This window comes from Pseudonaja textilis, chromosome 3 (assembly GCF_049901715.1).
Source record: "Pseudonaja textilis isolate UNSWEBS1 chromosome 3, rPseTex1.2, whole genome shotgun sequence".
Taxonomy (NCBI): domain Eukaryota; kingdom Metazoa; phylum Chordata; class Lepidosauria; order Squamata; family Elapidae; genus Pseudonaja; species Pseudonaja textilis.
Genome location: NC_141992.1, coordinates 176,812,127 through 176,834,706, shown reverse-complemented (window position 1 = coordinate 176,834,706; position 22,580 = coordinate 176,812,127). Strand labels below are relative to the sequence as shown.

General features: G+C 37.7%; 3 protein-coding genes across 9 annotated transcripts in view; 2 read left to right on the top strand and 1 right to left on the bottom strand.

The window, feature by feature from the left end:
* Nucleotides 1-8,390, top strand: part of RGS22 (regulator of G protein signaling 22) — an 89,802-nt gene extending 81,412 nt beyond the window's left edge. The window contains exons 24-27 of the mRNA XM_087930402.1: nt 358-468; nt 1,360-1,468; nt 1,767-1,889; nt 4,040-8,390. Coding sequence (XP_087786528.1) covers nt 358-468; nt 1,360-1,468; nt 1,767-1,889; nt 4,040-4,056 — 360 coding nt within the window. The 3' untranslated portion in view covers nt 4,057-8,390. The remainder of the gene's footprint in view (nt 1-357; nt 469-1,359; nt 1,469-1,766; nt 1,890-4,039) is intronic.
* A 4,602-nt stretch (nt 8,391-12,992) lies between these two features.
* On the top strand, nt 12,993-17,246 carry COX6C (cytochrome c oxidase subunit 6C). 3 transcript variants are annotated; one of them, XM_087931543.1, is made up of 4 exons: nt 12,993-13,096; nt 14,207-14,334; nt 16,254-16,389; nt 17,144-17,246. In XM_087931543.1, exons 2-3 carry the CDS (start codon nt 14,221-14,223, stop codon nt 16,368-16,370), a joined length of 231 nt encoding a protein of 76 aa, XP_087787669.1. In that variant the 5' UTR covers nt 12,993-13,096; nt 14,207-14,220; the 3' UTR covers nt 16,371-16,389; nt 17,144-17,246. The 3 variants fall into 3 exon arrangements, with proteins under 3 accessions (XP_087787669.1, XP_026561692.1, XP_087787670.1); XM_026705907.2 differs by having other exon boundaries at nt 12,993-13,143; XM_087931544.1 differs by lacking the exon at nt 12,993-13,096 and adding an exon at nt 13,103-13,241.
* A 2,900-nt stretch (nt 17,247-20,146) lies between these two features.
* Nucleotides 20,147-22,580, bottom strand: part of VPS13B (vacuolar protein sorting 13 homolog B) — a 308,832-nt gene continuing 306,398 nt past the window's right edge. For all 5 annotated transcript variants that reach the window (XM_026705911.2, XM_026705908.2, XM_026705909.2 and 2 more), the window contains exon 62: nt 20,147-22,548. In XM_026705911.2, the coding sequence (XP_026561696.2) occupies nt 22,300-22,548 (249 nt within the window). In that variant the 3' untranslated portion in view covers nt 20,147-22,299. The remainder of the gene's footprint in view (nt 22,549-22,580) is intronic.

Genomic DNA, 22,580 nt, shown 5'->3' with positions numbered 1-22,580 from the left:
TAATAGAAGTGAATATTTTGTAATCAGTTTTTAACAGTGAAATTGGCCTATAATTATGTATATATCGGGGATCCGAATCCTCCTTTGGGATCAGCGAAATCAATGCCCCACTCCATGAGTCCGGCATCCCGGCTGCCAATAAGACGTCATTAAAAACTTCCACCATAAGAGGTCCTATTTGTTCTGCTATTGCCTTGTACAGCTCCCCTGGAATCCCATCTGGTCCCGGGGATTTATTGTTTTTCTGGTTCTCTATTGCTGATTTCAATTCAAACCAAGTAATGTCTTTGTTTAATAATTTTTCCATTTCTTCCCCAATTTACTTCAGAAATAATTGAACATTTATTTTACTGCTAGGTACAAAGGAAGAAAGGTTCTATTCCTGGGAAAATAGGTTCAGCTATTGATTCAAAACTGAGTATAACTGAATTTTCGCCATCGTCAAGCTTTTCTGGATTGGGCCGAGAGGTACAGTAATTGAATCCTGTTCTGTCAGTCCTTCTGAAGCCCAGTGGTGATCTGGAATGATCCAGTGGATTTAGGAAACAGATTGAAAGCTTTTTCTGATGTGTTACCAGTTTCATTTTTAAGAAATGAATGCTATTGTTTAATTAAGGGCAAATGAACCTGTTAGCATTCATTAGGACCTCTTCCCCCTTTTTTTGGGGGGGGGAGGGAGCAAACAGCTGGGCACATCTGAAATTCATATCAATTTCACTTTATATGAATGTCTCTCGTGACAGGGGCTGCATATTACTAAAAAATGAGAATGGAAGCTTTTTTTTTAAATGTAATTTAAAAATGTTGAATGAATATGTTGAGGTTATTTTTATTAATTAAAAAATAAATAAAAGCCCTTTTTAAAATTGCAAAATGGACTAAGGTAAGACCTGCTGTCTTTTAAATAATATGAAAATATTTATGAGAAGAGACAAACAGCCCTGCAAATATCTGAACATATGTTTGATACAAGCATATTCAAGGTGTAAGTGCTGATTAATTCAACATCTTAGCCACTACAGGCAAGACATAAATCCAAATAATTAAAGTACTGATCTGATATAAAATTCAGATATCACATGACAGCCTTGGAGGAAATTGGTTCTTAACCTCTTCAAATGTCTGTACTGCAAATCCTCCTTCTTATTACAAGTGGTGCTAGGAAACCACATGAATGATTATGTTGCCCCATTGATAAATAATGCCATAATAATTTTATTCTCTTTTATTACAATCTCAGTTTTCTGAAGACAAGAACTGCTAACATTATCTTAGGATGTAAAAAAGGATTGCCCATTTATGGGCCCACTATCATACTCACCTAACTTGCTTGCTTGGCTTTTTAAATCTTTGTTGCAGTTTTTCTGGTCTTATTCAAAGTACATAGAAGCTCTTGAACAAGAAAGGATTCTCCTGCAGATTCAAGAAGATTTAGACAAAAAATCAGTTGCAGCATCTGCTTATTCAGGTCAGCTTTCCAGAAAGGTTTTTTGTGGGTCCATTTAACGTTCATTTCTTTACTATGTGAAGCACAATAGTATGTTCTCTGAAGACATTGAGCTTTATTATGGTTTTCTTTCTTTCTTTCTTTCTTTCTTTCTTTCTTTCTTTCTTTCTTTCTTTCTTTCTTTCTTTCTTTCTTTCTTTCTTTCTTTCTTTCTTTCTTCCTTCCTTCCTTCCTTCCTTCCTTCCTTCCTTCCTTTCCTTTCCTTCCTTCCTCTCTGTCTCTTTCTCTCTCTTTCATTTCTTTCTCTTTCCCTCCCCAGGTCTCCCATCCTTCCTCACTCTGAAAAGTGATACAGTCATAAGCTCCGAAAAATCTATTCTCCCAGCAAACTTCACTTCAGCTTTTGTGAAGCAACGTTCATTACCACCTAAAGTTACTGCAAGTATGAATTAATTTTCTATGTTGATAACAGATAGTATCGCTTCATTAGATGCTCAGTTTGTGTAATAATATAAACGCGAAATGCCTTGTGGATTCAGTCCAGGAGAAGCATGCAAGTATAAGCAGCCCATCCTTCTTTCCCTCTTGCCGACATAGGAGATTTGCCCTTCCAAGCCGGCAGAGAAAGCTTTTCATCAGCTTGCCTAAAAACATTCTTGTTCCTTCCGTCCCTGCATTTCTGACTTCATACTGTTGTCATTCTACCTGCAGTGGGCAAATGCTCCTAATTCAGTAATGGCTTCCTCTTCTCCTTGTTTTGCCTTAGTCCATTTTCAAAAAAAATGGTTGACACTGATATTTTTAGCTTAATTTATAGTTCACCATCTGCACAATGATGTCATATAAATACTGCAGGATTCTAGTTCACAAATATTAGTATTCTTGCTTTCTTCAGAATTGTTCAACCAAATGTTAACTGTTTTAGGCCCCAGTTTTGGTGGGAAATAGTTAATCATGTTCTTAATATGTTTACTGAATGTTTTTTTTAAAGACTTCATCTATTACGCCCCTAATGGTAACCAAATCAGAGCAAACACAGAGGGCTGGAAATTAAACAATGGTACATTTATTTGCAACGATGATATAGAGGATCAGGCATATATAGAAAGCTGTTTTTTTTTAATACCAAAGGTTCTATGAAAAAGCAGATTTCTTCTTCTTTGAGCTACCCATGTATGTGGGAATTAATGATACACAATCATTTAAACACAATGATTGGGCATATGAACATCCTTCATTCTTTGTAGTTGAACCATGCTTCTAATTTGAAAATGCATAGGAGCGCAATCACACCACCTGTCTGCAACTCTTTAAAGTAACTGCCTCTGTTCTTGAGATCATGTGGCCAGTTTTGAAGGCAGAAAATAATTCTGATAAACTTAGACTTGACTATGTAAACCCATGCTTCAGTTACTTCCAGACTGAATTTCTGCAACTGATAGTGTATTTCTTGGGGCTATCTTCAAAAAGGACAGCAGTCCGCAACCTTTGTGGTTTGGTAGGCTGGCTGGGAGGGTGGGGGAGGGGAAGGGGGCTGCATGAGCAGCGGGCCAGCAGGCCAGCACGCACACAGCTCTCAAGTTGAGTTATGTGCATGTGTATGTATGCCAGCCCGCTGTTCAAGCAGCCCAATTCCGAACAGGCCACAGCCCAGTAATGGGCGGTGGCCCAGGAGTTAGGGACCTGTGAACTAGGAGGTATTTCCAAGAATATGGGTAGGATCTTGCAATCTGATTCAGTGTCCCAGGGTCACATGATCACCTTTTGCAACTTTCTGACAAGCAAAGTCATTGGAGAAGCCAGAGTCACTTAACAACTGTGTTACAAACTTAACAACTGCAGTGATTCATTTAATAACTGTCTTGGTTAGCAATATAAATTTTGGGCTCAATTGTGTTTGTATGTTGAGGACTACCTGTACAACAGTCCTCCAAGGTCTGCATTGATAGTTTGTTTCTTAGCACCATTTAGAGAGTTAGTTGTTATTTTTTTAAAATTTAAAGGTTTTGATCCAGAATATCTTAGGGGGTCACCTCATCCTGGTCTACTAGATCTTATGGAAAAGCCTTTTTCTGTGACAGAGATATTTTTGATTGAGGCAAGAGAAAACATTTTTAATTAAGCTTTTGGAATCCTTACTGTGGAAGGATCCCTTGGCTCATTATTTGCTGGTATTTCCCCAACAATTTTCTTTTTTAAGCAGATATTCTCTCCACAGGCAACATACCTATTAGAAAATGGTCTCTCTTGTCTCTTCTCTAATGATTATCTTTCTATATTTGCTTTTGTTAATAGTTTTAGTTTTATCTTTTAGGTGATTTCTATTTAATATTTTCTATTTAAATTTAGTACTGTTTTTAAATGCTGTAAACTATTCAGAGAGGTAATATATGTGCTAGGAAGAAATAGAAAAATTTATATTAAATAATTTAAACAATATATTCAGAAAGTTAGAAGCAACAGCTGGAATTATCTGTGAAAAGGCAAAATAACTTATTCGCCTAGGAACCATAGGAATTGTGTTTATTTTCTTTCTTACATTTTTTTTGTTTCTTATAATATTAATCCTATGTGTCTTTCCCTCCTTACTAGGACCATCAAAATCTTAAAGAAACTGGTGAACAAATTATAGGTTTGCTTTCACAGTGGGACCACAATTTATCAGAAATAAATATACGTAGCTCACTGATTTGCCCATTTTTTCAGAGATAAATAACCAAGAAAAGAAGGAAACTAATTCTGGTGCATGTCCAATGGGACTTTTTTTATATACAATTATAGCCTTCTACAATTTAACAGCTATGTTAGTATGTTAGTTAGTATGTTAGCAAGGCATTCGACAAAGTAGACCACAACCAGCTTCTTGGTAAAGAAAAAGGTGGAAAAAGGTGGATAGATAGAACCACCACTAAATGGATTTGCAACTGGCTGACAAATCGTACTCAACAAGTAGTCCTTAATAGGTCTAAGTGTACATGGAGGGAAGTAAGCAGTCAGGTGCCACAAGGTTCTGTTAAGGCCCAGTACTCTTCAGTATCTTCATTAATGACTCAGATGAGGAAATAGAAGTAATGACTCAGATGAGGGAATAGAAGGGGAACTTACCAAATTTGCAGATGATACTAAGCTGGCCGGAATAGCTAACACCCAAGAAGATAGGCTCAAGATCCAGATGAATCTTGACAGACTAGAACACTGGGCCATATCTTAACAAAATGAAATTCAATGTAGAGAAAAGTAAAGTCCTACACTTAGGCAGGAAAAACCAAAAGTACACATATAGATTGGGTGAAAACAGGCTCAATAGCAGTAACTGTGAGGGATCTTGGAGTCTTAGTGGACAACCAGCTAAATATGAGCCAGCAGTGTGCAGCCACCGCCAAAAAAGCTAATGCAATCCTAAGTTGCATTAACAGAGGGATACAATCGAGATCAAGTGAGGTATTAATACAACTCTTTAAAGCCTTAGTAAGACCACACCTAGAGTACTGCATCCAGTTTTGTTCATCACATTATAAAAAAGATGTTGAGACTCTAGAAAAAGTACAGAGAAGAGCAACCAGGATGATTAGGGGACTGGAGACTAAAACATACAAAGAATGGTTACAGGAACTGGGCTTAGCTAGTCTAGTGAAGAGAAGGACCAGGGGAAACATGATAGCAGTCTTTCAATATTTGAGGGGCTGCCACAGGGAGGAAGGGGTCAAGCTATTTTCTAAAGCGCCTGTAGGCCGGACAAGGAATAATGGATGGAAACTGAACAAGGAGAGATTTAACCTGGAAATAAGGAGAAACTTTCTGACAGTGAGAACAATCAACCACTGGAACAGCTTGCCCTCGGAAGTTGTGAGAGCTTCATCACTTGAGACTTTCAAGAAGAGATTGGACTGCCATTTGTCAGAAATGGTGTAGGGTCTCCCGCTTGGGCGGGGGATTGAACTAGATGACCTACAAGGTCCCTTCCAACTCTGATTATCTGTTATCTGTTAGGATACAATTCCTATCATCTGCAGACAACAACTTTTTCAGTGTCAGACTGGGAATCCTGTGCTATTATATTCTTGTTTTTAGTGAAGGAAAAGTTGTTAATTAATTTACTTCCAAAATATTTGAGAGGTTTGCAGCTCATTGACAAGCCTATACACTTCACAAGGATTCTGAAATGCAACATGTATTTCTTGGGGCTAACTTCAAGGCTTTCATTATATAGAAGTCTCAGGAAAGCATTCCCCACAACATCAGGGCTGATCCACTGATAGAGCAATTTGTAGGGCTTCAAAACAGCAACATCTGTGACTCTCTATCTACCATATTGTTTCACAGCAACATCTGATTCGTACTATAAATTACAGTGAGAGCTTGAGCTGAGTTGTGGATGATTTCTGCTGAAGGATTCAAATACATTAGTTCGTTCTTCCTTTTGCAATGTTCATGTTAAATGATGAAGTATGTATCAAGAGGGAAAATATCTGTGGTCCATATGTGGTCTTTTTTTTTTTTTTTTGGATGGTTTCAACGTTCTCCAAGAACATGTCATCCCAAAAGGGAAAAATTGGGACCAAATCCTGCCCCTGGTCCCTCTGGGCATCAGAGAAGAGGAGGAGAAGAAGGAGGAACCGCAAGAAAAACAACAAATGAAGTCCTTCTGCACAATGATTGCCTTCACCTGTTACAGATTATTTGCTTTAGATTCAGAATACATCATTAATTTTGGCCTTGTGTCTAAGATCAGATTCACCATGCTAGAAATTTGTTTTCTTTGCCACATGTCAAACAACTGCACTCTGGATTGTTTCTTTTCTATAACAAGAATTTATGTCATATATTGAACAGAAACTCCAATTTAGGTACTTAATTTTTTCTCCAGCCAAATATAATATGATGTGCCCATATTTTAGATTGGGACTATATTTGTATCTAATCCAAACGTCAACCCATTAATCCTTTATATGTCTCCCATGATACCTTCAAACACTTGATAATCAAACAACTTGTTTCTCCCATTCAGTAGCTCCATTCTGAATCAGACTAAGCAGACTTATTATATAAAGGATATAATCCAGGCATATGTCAGGGAGGATAAACTTTGCTTGATTGATACTTGGTTTTGCAGAATTGTTTCCACCCACGCAGTAAAATAATGGTTCCCTTGTGGTTTTGATAGAAGTGGTATAAAGTAGATGTCTTATTTGTCTGTCGTAAGAAATATCATTGCTTGATAATTACACAGAATTTTGTGTGACTGTTTCATCCCTTGCATTACCATCCCTCAGTTTTCCAGAATAGTTCACGATCTATGTTAATACGGATTTATCCAATTTACACTCAGTCTTTCGAATCTTAACTAAAACAGGGAAGAATTTAGTCATGATCCAATCATGTTTGCAGTCTAATTTATTTTAAGGACAGAGTGAAACACATACTTGCATGTTTTTATTAGAAAATCAGTGATACTTAAAACTTTTTTTTAACTTTGGAATGTGATGCTTTGTAGCATCTAAAGATTAGCAGATTTATTGTGGTTTTTCTAAAGAAAAGATACTATGTTTTCAACATTACCTACTATAGCTGTAATTTAGGCATATTAGATATAACAGCATTTTTAATCATAGCATATGTGTGAATTAGATTACCAAAACAAAATTAATTGATATGCTCAGCAACAGTTTTATAGAAGGCAATGTTTAATAATTATTATGTTTGGATTGTGACACTTTTAAGGCTGACACAGTTATAAAAGAATAATTTTTTCACAGTTTGACATCCATTTGATCAAATACAATAAAATTATCTTGAGATACACAATACAATACAGGATACATAGAAATGATTGGAGAAAGCAGTTGTAAAGAATGAGGTTAGAAAAAACGAATGGCAGACAGTAAATACACGGACAGTCATTCACTAATTTGTGGCTTTGTTGACAGCAAGTCATTTTTCACTGTTTTGTAACATTGTGGTTAGTCTTAATAAACGTGTTAATAAACTAGTAATTTATAACTTTTCACTTGAATTGTTTTAGGTTGTCTGTCTTCATTTCTCCAGAGATGCTTGATATGAAGCCAATCACCAAATTATAATGGACTATGAATATAGGGCATTGCTAAATGACATTTTTCATTAATGTTTGCATTTCTGGCTAATTCAGTGCAGATTTTTTTTTTAAAAAAATCACATTGGCAAGAATATAATTTTAAAACCTTCATCTGGTTTAGATCCTGTATTAACAAAATATATACTTCAGACTTTCTGTTAGGCTGTTGTTAGCCTGCTATGGCATTGGGATTATTTGTAAAAGTAATCAGTACATCCAGGAAACTAGATTCCCTGTCCCACAAAGATCCCCTTAGAATGAATTGATAGTATCTGAATCACCACTATTGAAATGTTCACGTGTAAGCATTCATAAAGAGGATGTTTCAGCCAACAGTAAATAGATTCCTAAAATTCAAAAAATAATTTTCATTTATTAAATTGGATTACCCTTCCTCATGACTGCCTGAGCTATGTGTCCTCCAACTCATGTTAAAATATTTTTTCTACCTATTTTTATGCACTTCTTGTATGTTTTATTCTTTTAAATATATTTAGTTTGCATTAGTTTTTGCTGTTATAAATTGTAATCTTTAATAAAACTACTATAAAAACAAAGGAAGACCTAAAAGGATAGATCATGATGTAGAAAATCTATGTGGTCACTAGACATCAGAAACAACATATGTATATGTAGGTATGTAATTGAAAGAGGGTTTTATGTTTTTATTTTTTGTTCATATGTTTGTTGTAAAAAATAAAAACTTTGTTTTTAAAAAAGAAAGAAACAACATATGGAACACAATGATGGATCAATCAATCATCATCTTTTAAAATATCTGAATAGCTCTCATATCAGGAAAATTTGTCATTTGATAAATAGGATCCAGACCGCAAGTTCTATTTCCCAGAAAAGAGTGTACATAAACATTAGGAATAATTTCCTGACAATTTAATTATAATATAATTATAATCTAGACACAAAACAAGGGCAGGAACTGCCCATTAGTCAGATCTAATCCAGGAACCAAAGCTTGGTTGAAGACAGCTCTCTATAAAGAACATCCAATCTTCACAAGGTACTTTCTCTGATCACCAGAACGTTGTAATATTCTGGTAAATGGAGCAAACTGCTTTTTTCTTGAAGAGATGACTTTCTGGAATAAATGGAGGTGTCAAAAGCAGCACAAATTTGGCATACCTTCTGATAACAGGCAGATATATTCAATACAGAAACTGTTCCTCAAACTAGAAAACAAAAAATAAGATTCCCAGAGATAGAATATTTTAAGCTACAGCTTAATGACCAATGTCAGAAATTTTCCTATATTGGCAGATGGCTTCAATAATATTTTGTTCCCTTCCAATTCTGTGCTTTATTGGTTTGTACATAGAATAGTGCTTAGTCCAGCTTCCTGAATCTAGATGTCCAAATGTGTGGTCATAAACTCCTAGCAATGGCCACACTAACTGTAGAATTTTGAGAGTTGCAAATATCTGGAGAATGCTTAAGTAAGACTTTGTATTTAAAGACCAGGTATGAGAAATTCACATTTATTAGAATAAGAAAGTCCTGCTTTATTTTAAAAATACTAAACAATTCTTTCAAAATAATTTTTATAGATTGCATTCCACTTTTTCAGTTGAAGCAAACTAATCGTTGTTTGTCAAAAGCTTCCAAATAGTCCTGTTTATTTGGGCAACCCTTTCTATGAAGTTTGGTACTTTTTGTCTTTTTTTTTTAAAGCAAAGGAAAGGAGCATTCAAAATTTATTTTTTCCCCTCATCCTCAAAGCTTTTGCAAGCCAGTGATTAAAAATCCAACCTAATGACTAATGCTTTCAATAGTTGTGGTAATCACTGGTAACCATCAACATATTGCTTCATCTTCATATGGTCCAAAAGTTAGAAAAACCATTCCTGCTTATTTGTTCTTTGCATTCATCATTGTAAGATTACTCCAAAATTAAAGCATGCAGTACTTGAAAGACTTCAAAAGCAAAATTTGCAGTTCCACTGGTTGAGCCTTTTTATTAGTTCATGTTTTCCATTTGTCTTCAACATCTTGCTTTGCTGATACCCTTCTAGAATTTCATCAAGTTCCAGTTCCAGTTGGCAAGTACTTAATTAATACCGGGATGGCAAATATGGATTGATGTAAGTTCATACCTTCTCAGAGGCAGCAAGTGGTAAAGAATGTCACATTAAAAAAAAAAGGATATACATACATACCACACAGAAGTTGCCCAAGTGTTTCATAGGAAAATAAATAAAAATTCATTTAATCTAAATATATACAAATTATTTAAACCATCATGTAGCTCATATATGTTAATATAATAGAAACACGAGCTGCACTTTTTAAGATAAAGTTCTTTTCTTTAAAAAATGTAGAAATAGCTAATTTTGCATTAAAAATAGTGCCAAGCACAGAAAATGGGAAGCCTATAATTTTATATGATATTGTTTTGTAATAAAAATTCTATAACTGAACTTAGAATTATCAAGAGAAAATTCTTTATTGGCCAAGTGTGATTGGACACACGAGGAATTTGTCTTGGTGCAAATGCTCTCAGTATACATAAAAGATACATTCGTCAAGAATCATCAGGTACAACACCTAATAAATAGTCAACAGGTACAAAAAAGCGATCAAATCATACTAGGAAACTGTCAATATAGATCATAAGGATACAAGCGACAAAGTTACAGTCATACAGACACAAGTGGGAGGGGATGGATGATAAGGAGTGATGAGAAAGTTAATAGTAATAGTAGTGCAGACTTTGTAAATAGCTGGACAGTGTTGAGGGAATTAATTGTTTAGCAGAGTGATGGCTTTCGGGGAAAAAACTGTTCCTGTGTCTAGTTGTTCTGGTGTGCAGTGCTCTATAGCGTCGTTTTGAGGGAAGGAGTTGAAACAGTTTATGTCCGGGATGTGAGGGGTCTGTAAATATTTTCACAGCCCTCTTTTTGACTCTTGCAGTATACAGGTCCTCAATTGAAGGCAGGTTGGTAGTAATTGTTTTTTCTGCAGTTCTAATTATCTTCTGAAGTCTGTGTCTGTCCTGTTGGGTTGCAGAACCAAACCAGACAGTTATAGAGGTGCAGATGACAGACTCAATAATTCCTCTGTAGAACTGAATCAGCAGCTCTTTGGGCAGTTTGAGCTTTCTGAGTTGGCGCAGAAAGAACATTCTTTGTTGTGCTTTTTTGATGATGTTTTTCATGTTAGGTGTCCATTTTAGATCATGTGATATAATAGAACCTAGAAATTTGAAGGTCTCTATACTGTTGATACTGTGTTGTCTAGTATTGTAAGAGGTGGTAGTATGGGAGGGTTTCTTCTAACCATTTCTACGGTTTTGAGTGTGTTCATTCCAGATTGTTCTGGTTACACCATGAGGCAAGTTGTACAACTTCCCATCTGTATGCAGATTTGTTGTTGTCTTGAATGAGACCAGTCACTGTTGTGCTACCTGCAAACTTCAGTATTTTAACAGATGGATCATTTGAGATTCAGTCATTGGTATATAGGGAGAAGTGGAGAAAGCACACAGCCTTGGGTGGGGCCCTGTGCTAATTGTATAGGTATGAGATGTGATTCTGCCTAGTTTCACCTGCTGCTTCCTGTCTGTTAGGAAGCTTATGATCCACTTACAAGTGTGTTCAGGCACCGCTAGTTGGTTTAATTTACTTAGAAGAGTGTCTGGAATGATGGTATTGAATGCTGAACTGAAGTCTACAAAGAGGACCCTTGCATAGGTATTTGGAGATTCAAGATGTTGTAGGATGTAGTGCAGAGCCACATTAACAGCATCTGTTGATCTATTTGCTCGGTATGCAAACTGCATGGGATCTAACAGCGGATCAAAAGGCAAAACTTACATCAGGAATATTCTTGAAGCCATATAACAGTAAATTTAGTAATAACTCATATCAACAGAAAACAAAACTTGTCACACTATGGCAAAAATGATGTGTGATCAATTGGTCCCAATTTAATTTATAACACAGCAAAATGTTTGTGGTGTGCCCAACACAGTACAACAAATCCAAATAAAATGTCTGAAATTCTGATGTCTGTTTTAAATAACATCCACTTTAAAATACTAATTTTTAAACAATGCTATAATATCTTTGGCATCATGTCAGTTCTAAATCAACAGTTTGCCATGAATTCATTCCTGGCCCAGAAAAAAGGAGCAAATCTGATTTTGATTGTGACACACAGGACTTGTTTCTGCATTCAGTGTGCAACAATGCCAATTATATCTGACAGGCCAGCTGTTAGTCCAGTTTTCAGAAGTAACTCCAGTCTAGAACCACAGAAACGATGGTGGTCGATAGTGGTATCTGGCTAATCTCGCTGGGCCTCCAAAACTGCACAGCATTAGATCCAGCTGGTACCAGGCAGGAGGACCATCAATCACTCTGGATGAGGATGCCACAGCCCACTACTTCCCCCAGAGCAGTTGGCAAACCACGATTAGAATGACATCCCTGAAACTGCAGGGGTTTGAAATGAATTCTGTTGGCATTCTTGTCCAGATGTTCTTGCAGGGCTTTTTTTTTGGGTGGGGGAATGTGGAAGGGGGACTAAACTGCAGCTCCTCGTTTGGACAACCTGGGATTGCGAGGAATTTGGAATTTAGCAATGCAAATCACAGGAACAGCCACGAATGTTTCATTAAAAGCTAGACGAAAATTAGCCACCCCAACTTTGATGGGCTGCCACAAAGAAGAGGGAATCAAACTTATTTTCTAAAGCACCTGAGGGCAGGACAAGAAGCAATGGGTGGAAACTAATCAAGGAGAGAAGCAACCTAGAACTAAGGAGAAATTTCCTGACAGAACAATTAATCAGTGGAACAACTTAACAGATAACAGACAATCAGAGTTGGAAGGGACCTTGTAGATCATCTAGTCCAACCCACCCACCCACCCCGCCCAAGCGGGAGATCCTACACCATTTCAGACAAATGGCAGTCCAATCTCTTCTTGAAAGTCTCAAGTGACTTGTCTCCAGAGGCTGTTGAATAGTCCAACACTGGAAGTTTTTAAGAAGAGCTTGGACAAACATTTGTCTGCAATGGTATAGGGTTTCCTGCTTGAGCAGGGGGTTGGACTAGAAGACCTCCAAGGTCCCTTCCAATTCTATTTCTCTCTTATTCTGGCAGGCTCTAAGAGCCACACCGCGGACGTTCACGATTAGCGCATTGCACTGTAAAGGCGGCTCTAAAAAGCGAACCAAGAGTAGCTGTTCGCAGCACCATCTTGTATTTCTCCGGTATAGCCGGATCGCGGGCGCCAGATTGGGGAAAGCAACTCGGCCGCTTGGACCTCACCACCCGCACTTCGAATCGCGTTTTATTTCTTCTCGAACCCCGCCGCGCCGAACCGCCTCAACCATTTTCAGCCCCACCTCGCCCCGCCCCGCGCCTGGCAAAAGCCCGCCTCTTCCGGCGATGAATCCCGCCCCCGACGCTCTCCGAGAAGCAGCTGCCGCGATTGGCAAGTTTGGACTGAGTGCTTGCCGTAGTTTCGTACCCGGGACGCGCATGCGCAGGGCGGACCCGAGCCTCTGAAAGTGAAGGCGTTGAGGACAGCCTTGAGGTCCGTAGGGGTCAGAGAAGGAACTTCCTGCTGCTTTGGTGTCGGGCGTGAGTGTCCGCGGAGGCCTCATGCGCGGTTTTCTGCCTCTCTGCCCTCTGGGGGACGCCGGGCGGAGCTCGATACTGGGATGGTCCACAAAGAACAGGCTAGGGACAGCCCGGTGCCTCCGGGGAGGGGGGACTCCTTTGGGGTCTGGCTGTGGCGGTGCAGGTGGTGGGCTGGGGGGGGGGGGTATGACTTGGATGCGTCCGTCTATTTGGGGGTCATGACTTGCTTTCTTCTCTCCATTGCGGTCGGTTGGCCGTGAATTAGGACGTAACTGTCCCCCTTGCGAATGCTGCAGATGATAGAGAGTATTTGTAAACAGTGATGGAGGAAGAAGCTATGGATTGTAGTGCGGGAAAAGACCAGGTTTACCGAACGGATTGCTGCATTTTGGATGAGTGGCGGAATAATAATAATTTAAAAAAAAATGTCAGCAGGTTGACTCTGTACACGGGGAGCCCTTGCCAGTCTGGCAGTTAACATTATAGATTCCCAAAGTGGAAGATTGAAACTCCCATATGCAGATGTGGAAAGGAAGGATACATTGTGCATCCCTGCTGGGAGTTTGCAAAGCTTTAGAATGAGATGCTTTGTAAAATGCAGGAGTTCTCTACTTAACCGATTGTCTTATTATTTGTTAAAGCAGCCACTTTATTTTTAGTTGCATTTCTGATGTGTAGAAGAAACTGCTGCTCCCAAATGTTTCTGCTGCATGTATGCATATAGCAGCAGCAGCAGCAGCAGCAGCTTCTGGAACCTTTCAACTGGATTGCTTTAATTTGAAAAGTGGCCCTTTATGAACTTTGTCCTGACTATTACTGAAAATCTCTTTTCAAAACCTTTATAGAGCCCTAGGTTGTACCCCTAGGCCATTCTTTGGAAATTGTGTTATTTGTTAGAAAATACCACACATTATGTATTTCTAACAAATAAAACAATATCCAAAGAATTAATTCTATAAAAATGCCCCTTTTCTGGTATAGGGAACGCTTTGTAGTTGTGATTTTTGTTGTTCTTAATATTGTGATCATAATAGCAAATCCTTACTTTCCCCTTCTGTTTTAGGAGAAAGCTTCAGCATGTCTTCTAATCTGTTGCCCAAGCCACAAATGAGAGACCTCCTGGGAAGAATTGTAAGAAGGAATTTTCTGATAGGAGTTACCTTAGTAACAGGAAGCTTTATTTTCTTGGAGGTCAGTATTTCTTGTGTTAAAACTTAATATAAACTGGATTTTTTTAAAATTCTTAAGTGTCGTTCTTATATATTTGGGCAAGTCCTGCAAAATTACAGATAGCCCTTGTTTAACGACTATTTGCACAGTGTTTGCGATTTATGATGGTGCTGAACAAATGGTAGTTACAGGCAGTAATGGAAGCTATGGCTGTTGCAGTGTTCTCATGTCACATGATCAAAATTTGGGTGCTTAGCAACCTGGACAGATTTACAATCTCAGGGTGTGCTTTAATTGTCCCCACTACCTTCCTCCAAGGTTCTGCCTGGCTCTATAGAACCGGTAGCTCTGAAAAGCAGCAGACACCAAGCCAGTTCTGTGTTTGCTGCTGTTTGGCCCACCCCCTGCCTGGGCTCTTACCTGTCCTTTATTTCCTGCTTTTTCAGTCTCAGCTGCCTTGCGCGGCACAGCTGAGGTTGAAAAAGCAGGAAAAAAGTGGCTTTTCAAATGCTGTGCACCTGCACGCAACACTTTTCAGGTGTCTGGACTGCACAGCTTAAGGTTTTTTACATGCATGCACAAAACATCACCGAACCGGTAGTAACACAGGTTGAATCCCACCCCTTCTTCCTCCCCCACCCTTGGCTGCTAGCCACGGTATTGCAAAGCAACCACTTGTTCCAAGGGGGGTGGGCACCTCCCAGGAAGTAAATGAAAGCAAGGTGAATGTAAAATCTGTTCTGTCTCAGAGAATAGAATAAAATAGAATAGAATCAGAATAGAATAGAATAAACTTTGTTAGCCAAGTGTGATTGGACACACAAGGAATTTGTCTTGGTGTAAATACTCTCAGTATACATAAAGAAAAGGTACATTCGTCAAGAATCATAACGTACAATACTTAATGATAGTCATAGGGTACAATCAACAATCAAATCATGCTAGGAAACAGTCAATATAAATTGTAAGGATACAAGCAACAAAGTTACAGTCCTACAATCAGAAGTGGGAGGGGATGGCGGATCAGGTCCTTGCCATGACCCTTCATGATTTAAACTTTGTTTCTGCACTCTGAAGAAGAGTGTCAGCAGCTCTTTCAGTCCGCCCCCAGAGATGAGAGGGAAACTTTTTGGCAGGTGGCAGCGGCTTGTAACCTTCCCTGCTGGCTTCCTCTTTGACTATCTGGGAAAACCAGCAGAGGAGATTGCAAATGGCAATAACATGATTGTAGAGAGCATTTGACAACTGATTGTATGTGTGAACACATATGTGTCCAAGTGCCCAAAATGCATTCATGTGAATGCAGGAAGTGGGGATGGTGATGTTTTATGTCAGCTTATATTGACTGTTTCCTAGTATGATTTGATTGGTTATTGTACCCTCTGACTATCATTAAGTGTTGTACCTTATGATTCTTGACGAATGTATCTTTTCTTTTATGTATACTGAGAGTATTTGCACCAAGACAGATTCCTTGTGTGTCCAATCACGCTTGGCCAATAAAGAATTCTATTCTATTCTATTCTATTCTATTCTATTCTATTCTATTCAGCTGGAAGTGGTTTATGGGCTCTAAAGCACCCTTTCTGAGGCCATGATAAGTACAAATGGTCAAAAGTCTTGTAACAGAACTTCCATTTCTTAGCAGTGGTATCACGTGTTTTGTTTGATGGCTGCTTCATTTCGTAAGGAGAATTCTGGTCCCAATTAGGGTCCTTAAGTAAGTCCCAGGTAAATAGGTGCAGGATTGTAGTGTTAACTGTACACGTTTTTCATCATTGCATCACAGTTTTCTCAACATTTTGTAAACAATTTAAGCTCCCCATGAGCAGTGTTTTCATAGACATTGCTCTTATTTTTTTAAAAAATGTGTTTATTTAGTATTTAATCGAGTTGCCTGTATTAAATAAAGCCTTGTAACAGTAACCTTTTCTCTTCAGTATTTTTTCATTCAAGGAAGGCAAAATAAATACAGAGATTTCTATAAAACATTTGACTTCGCAAAAGACTTTGAGGACAAGAAAAAAGCAGGAGTGTTTCACAGTGTGAAGCCCTAATGACATCTATTAATCCTAAGTAAGCAATTGTTCAGTTTATGCTTTAATAATTCAAGGAAATGTTTCTTTTAAGCTAGGTTAGATAGTGTAGCATAGCAATGAAAGTGCTGACATTGAGTGAGACTCCCAGGTTTAAGTTCTCCCTTATTAGAAGCCAGCTGGGTGATCTCAGGCCACACATTTTCTTTCCACCCTGACCCAGGAAGTCAAAACACTTTCTGGGAGAAGGCAGGCAACTGAATAGCTTTGCGGGTTGGGTGGCATAAATAAGACTGATTAAATCACTTTCACATTGTTAGCAAAGAAATGGCACAGACCTGTTATTGGTGCATATTGAAATACAGAATAAAAGATTGTAATTCACTTAAAGCAAAGTAAAATAATAAATAAAATAAAAAGATAGATTTATTTGTTTTAACTGAAGTCACTCCTATGGGGTTTTTTTTGATCTATTGATGATGATGTGCTTTTCTTAATTCTAATATTCATGTGCTTTCTTGGAAAAACGTAGCGAGTTTCACTGCTGCTAATTTTTACCAGTTTTCAAATCATGCTGTTAGAAGCTTTACTGCTAAGGCACAAGGTGGCTAATTATGTTTGCAGTGGCATTTCATGTCATGAACTTGTTTTAGGGTTATAACTGTTAGACCTTTTGGACTTCATAAAACAAATATTTTATATCTTACATAAGATTATATTTTGCATATCGTTTTCAAAATGGGAGAATAAATCCCAGGTTCTTAATAACTTACTTTTCTATTTTTCTTTTTCAGAGCTTCCTTTGGGAGGCAAAATAATTGAATATTGTGATCAAAAACGATCACCTTCAATGTTGGCCCTGCTATATTGTGCTCATTAAATGAAATCCTTATCTCAGAGTGTGTCTTGGCTTCTTTCAATTGGCAGCTCATGGAAAGTACCGCAGTGTTTCATCATCAGAATTGGAAGGGACCTTGGAGGTCTTCTAGCCCAAACACCTGCTCCTTGGACAATGTTCCAGGCTGAAATATCCCTAGTAACATAATTTTTTAAAAGTTTTCTTTCTAGAATAAAATACTGAAAAAGTGTCAAGTCTAAGGGATGACAGGAAAAATCTTGATATTATCCATGGATCTTTTTAGCTTCTTTTTAGCAGCAGTATGTGCAGTGCTGGCAATTGGAAGCAATTTTTTTTCCTCTCCTTTCTTAGGTTCTGCTTCACAGAGAAGTGGGCAAAAAAGAGAATTGAAGACGACTGTTTTCAGTGACCATGTGAAGGTCAAGTGTATGGCATCCACATTTTACATTTACCATAATAATTTTTTTTCTCAGAACATTTATTATCTTGCATATAAGCACACTGTTCAGTAACAACCAGTTACCTTTTGTGAAAAAGTACAAAGTGCTGCTATTCACAAGAATTCACTTTGTAACAGGTGTTATGGAAACATGCCACATAGCTGTGGGTGGGCAGATGCAAATGGATGCTTTAGGCTTTAAGAGCTGTGCTACAGTAGGCTAGCAGTGTGATAACCCAGGGTGGGGATACAAAATAAACACAGTCACAAAAACCTGGTGAAGCCCCTTTTATTCCTTCACTTTGCTTCCAAGCTCCAAATATCCTTGACGGAAGACAATAAACTCCCACACAAGCAGTTAGAAGGAGGGGAAAAAACAACACAAACCAGGCAAGATAAGGGCTGAAGGACGTCCACAGATAACAGAACACACAGAAGGACACCAAACTCAGAGAGGTACCATAGGGATATTTCCACCCTTTGTTTCCAGCGTTTGCCCATACGCATGTCCTCTTTATTCAGTGGTCAAAGCTGCAGCCCATGAAGAGGATAAAGGCCCTCCTCCTGAGTAGACCGTGTCTCTCCCTTATCCTCTCCCTGCGTGCCCCAGGGGATGGGCTTGGGTTTCTCCTCTGCTCAGCTTGGCCTCTGCCCTTGCCCAGCCTCTTCCACAACCTCAGGAGCCACCCTTCCACTCCCTGTCAGCTGTTCCTCCTCTCCCTCAGAGTCAGTCTCTACTAGGGGCATGACAAGCAGCTTATCTGAGTTAGCATTAGTTCTATAAAAGCCCATCCAGACATTTAGGAGCACTGTTTATTGTTGAAATGAATGACACACTGCCCTTTGGATGTTTTGAAGTTAGAAGATAAGTAAAATGACTTTGTTCAACTAACTGGTCGCTTACTGCTTGATCCAAAATCTCTTATTAGATATTGCTGGATTTTTTTTTTTTTCATCAAGTCTTTCATTTTTTTCAGTTGTCGCTGCTGTTACTCCCCAATTTGCTAAAAAATTGGGTTGCTCTTAGTAATACTGTTCCTTTAAGAGATTCTGGTGCTATCAGTCTGCCCATAAGAGGGAAAGAAAAAAACTAGCAAGCAAATGAACTCATGACCAAAAAGGCTATGTTGATAATGTATCCAGATAATTCTGTCAGGCATTGACCCATCTGACCCAGAATTATTGTTTTCTGATGTATCAGATGTCATAAAACAGGGCTGTCAAACTTCTGGCCCATAGGCCAGATGCATTATGCACTGGTCATGCCCACACCTGGTTTAGCAAAGGGGAAAAAAGTCCCGATAGTCCCGTGATGCTGTGAGTTTGACACCTGTTATAAACCATTTCCTGAATTGAACATGGCTGCTTTAAGGCAGTTCATCTCTGAATCCTCAGTGAATTTTTAAAGAACTTTCCAAGTACATTAGAAGCTGTTATTGTTGAAGACATTGAGGAATCTGGTAAGGATATATCTGAACTGGTGACTTAGTGGCTCACGGGTTGTCTAGTCCTTATGTAAAAATGTGATTGCACTGGTAACCTCTGGCCCAAGTTTGTTCTCCCTGACCAGCAAGGCCCTGTAAGGACCATTTATGGTGGTGAACATTATATAGTGCGCAAAAATAGTATAGAACCTAATAATTATTTCATGCTTTCGGTGTTCAAACATATACATTATTAGTTGCAATCCTTAGAATAATACTTTATAGTACTATATGTTAACTATAGTGGGAGGACTATAGACTGACAGTTGAGTTACCTAACAATGCATTGTGTTTACAACTGAAGCACAATTTGTATTTCAGATTTCCTAATTCACAGCATAGTGGTTTTAGTGATGCCATAGGGATTCCAGGATTCACCATCCCATGCATCGCTTGCTATGAACTGCATGGCATGGGAAAGGTCTCTAAAGATGCCCTTGCTTTTTGTGGTCTCTTGCAGGTCAAGGAGGATATTTTTCTGTTTTGCTTCCAAATCATACTCTCAGGCATGACACTCAGCTTCCATTTTTCCTGCTTTGGTGATCAAAATATATTTTTCTTTAGCCAAGTGTTTTCTGCTTGAATTATTGATCGTTAAAAAGTTTTCAGATTGTAAATAACACATTTTTTAAAAAAAATGGTTAGCTGCCCTAAATGTGTTCTGGGCAGGAAAGTGGAAGTTAAGTCTTATAAATAAATATTTAAATATTATGATTAGCCACAAAACTAATTTGAATCTTAAAAGCCAGTTGCAGGATAGGTGGTGTTCAGAGATAATAGGAATGATAAATAAAAAGTAGCTTTGTAGAGTGGAACCTTTGTCAGAACTGTAGCTAGGTCAGTAGTTTAATTGGATTTGTACAGCAATTACTATAATTTAGAATAGCGTTAAACAAATTTTTGTTGTTTCACTCTAGCTATAACCTGTCCTGTTCGTGCTAGTTTATTATTTTGGCACTTTATAAATGAATGCTTTTGAATCAAATTGCTATAACAGTACTGTCAACAAACAAAGTGGCAATATAACTCTTTATTTCTCATGAAAGATTCAATTATAAAATACAATATTTTAAAGCAGTGTAAGTAAACAATGACTAGTTTAACCAATAACTTATAAACATTTAACAAAGGGTGTACCTAGTTTGTACTGAGGATAAATCCAGTTTTCAAAGCCTGAATATTTTAAAAATGGAACACATAAGATATGTGACAAAATCAAAAGAGCTTTCAAAATCTCTGTGCCTAGAAATGTAATAGAAACATTAGTGAAAATTGGCTTAAATCAGTTTAAATCCAGTACCTAGCTTCAACATAGTTTTGTAGTACAGATTGGCCTTGGACAGATTAATGTTGAGTTCTTGCCTTGAAAAACTGAGCAGGGTGTTAGGATGGGGAGGAAAAGAGAAAAAGAAATGCTTAGGACCAAAGTGTTAAATAAAAATAGATAAGAGCCCAGAGCAAACACACTTTTTGAATCTAAAGCCTGCTGATCCCAGTTCAATCTATTTCATCTAATAGCTATTTTATGCCGGTGATTCTTCTACAATTCGAAGTTGAAAACAGACGTTGAAGAATCTAGAAAAGATACATTTAAAAACATCCACTATTACCATACTAGAGGTCTCTGAAAAATTAATCTACACAGGAAATGAGAAATCTGATAACTGATCTAGTAACCCAGCTGTATGGTCTAAAATGGTTTGGCCCTACATCCATGAATTTTACTTTACTTTTCCTCAGTTGATGGTTTAGTGTAGAGCTCTATGTCACAAGTATATACTTTGCTTCAGAATCTGCCATTTAATCTTCCAGTGCAAGTGTAACTGCTGAATACTACAGCAATAATGAAACCAGGCACTAGTTTTATGGTTTACTGAGTCCTTTCCAATGGATATATGGATTTAATTTTGGATGACAGTGGTTAATGGGGCTATATAAAAGCAGATAAAGTGGCTACTAACTTGCTCAGTTAAAAACTCAAGATGCTTTTAGAGGAAACTATATCTCATAGCATTAAATAGCGTTTTCAGTGATGCACTGAATCTCTTATTTTATAGAAAACTATGAGACAAACATGAGTTCAAGTTATGTATATTCTTAAACATGGCTATATAAGCTTCAAGTCAATCATGTATTTAGATGAGCCTTCCCTATGCTGGCACCTACCAGAATTGCTGCTACTACAATTGCATGACTTGGAATTATTACAATGGAACCCAAATTGACTTTGCTGTGGTGCTCTAATTTGGATAGGTTGATCAAAATGAAAATGTGTTAATATAACCAGTGTGGCCATTGTGATGTTACCTGGATGTAACTCAATGGATCATACTTTGAATAATGCATTTTGCATCAGTTGATGATTTAAATTACCTTCTCATTTTTGGTATCCTTGGCTAAATAAAAGTGGTAAAGCTTTATATAATGTAAGTTACTGATCCCTCATTAATAGTCCATGAGAACTCTTGCATAATTATACATTGTTAAACAATTGCAATAGCACATACATTCAACAATCTTCAGAAAACATTGCTATCTTTTATGGTAGACAAAAAAAAATCTCATAAATTAGTGTTGTCACCAAGTTGTTCTTCAAACTAAACAAAGGCACTAATTTATATTAAGGACTGAAATTTGGCAAAATCTCAGTCAATGAAAATTAATAGAATGGTCTGGAACCCTAGGTTATCACAATTCACTTAGCATACCTAAGTACTTCCAAACTGAATAGAAAAAATAATTTTGTATAGGTTGGGCCAGTTGCAGTACAAATTTCAGCCCTGAGCAAGTCTTTAAAGCTAAGTTCTAAACCTTGCTTATATTAACTGGCACCACTTTAGAAATTGAAGAGAAAGACAAGAACATTAGAATGTTCATTCTGTGCATTCTGTCAATCTTTACACATTAGACTTCCAAATAAAAAGATGTTTACTGACAGCTTATTTTATAACATATCTATATAGTTTTGTCTCATAAAGCAGACTACAGAATTCGTCTCAAATGTACTGAGTGCAAAATAGACTCTTCTTTTTAATGTGATAGTTCAATATCCCAGCACACTTAAGTTTACACTCATATGTTTTCATGTGATGTGAAATGTAAAGTTCTTATTAGGCAACTGCATAGATAGTAGTTCTTTAAATCTGGAAACATTTTAGCAGAGTGTTTTCAGTTAAATCCTCTACTCAAAGCTTTATTTTTTACCATAGTAAATTTGCTGAGGAATACATGAGCAAAAATGGGATTAACCAGGTATTGATGAGTCTTTACTGTTGCTGGAACTGGTTCTGCAGCTATGAGAGGTGCTGTGTTTTGTACAGGGACAGGGACAGTAACCAAGTGGTAGGATGCTTTTGTAACGTAGTCAACAAGTCTGTTGTATTGCTGTTCGGACAGTCTCTCTCTGTTTCCATCTGCCTGAAATCAGAGAACACAGATTTATTGAAATG

Coding starts and splice junctions, on each gene's coding strand:
- COX6C (XM_087931543.1), top strand. CDS start 14,221: ATGTCTTCTAATCTGTTGCCCAAGCCACAAATGAGAGACCTCCTGGGA. Junction 14,335..16,253: donor GAAGCTTTATTTTCTTGGAG/GTCAGTATTTCT, acceptor TTTTCTCTTCAG/TATTTTTTCATTCAAGGAAG.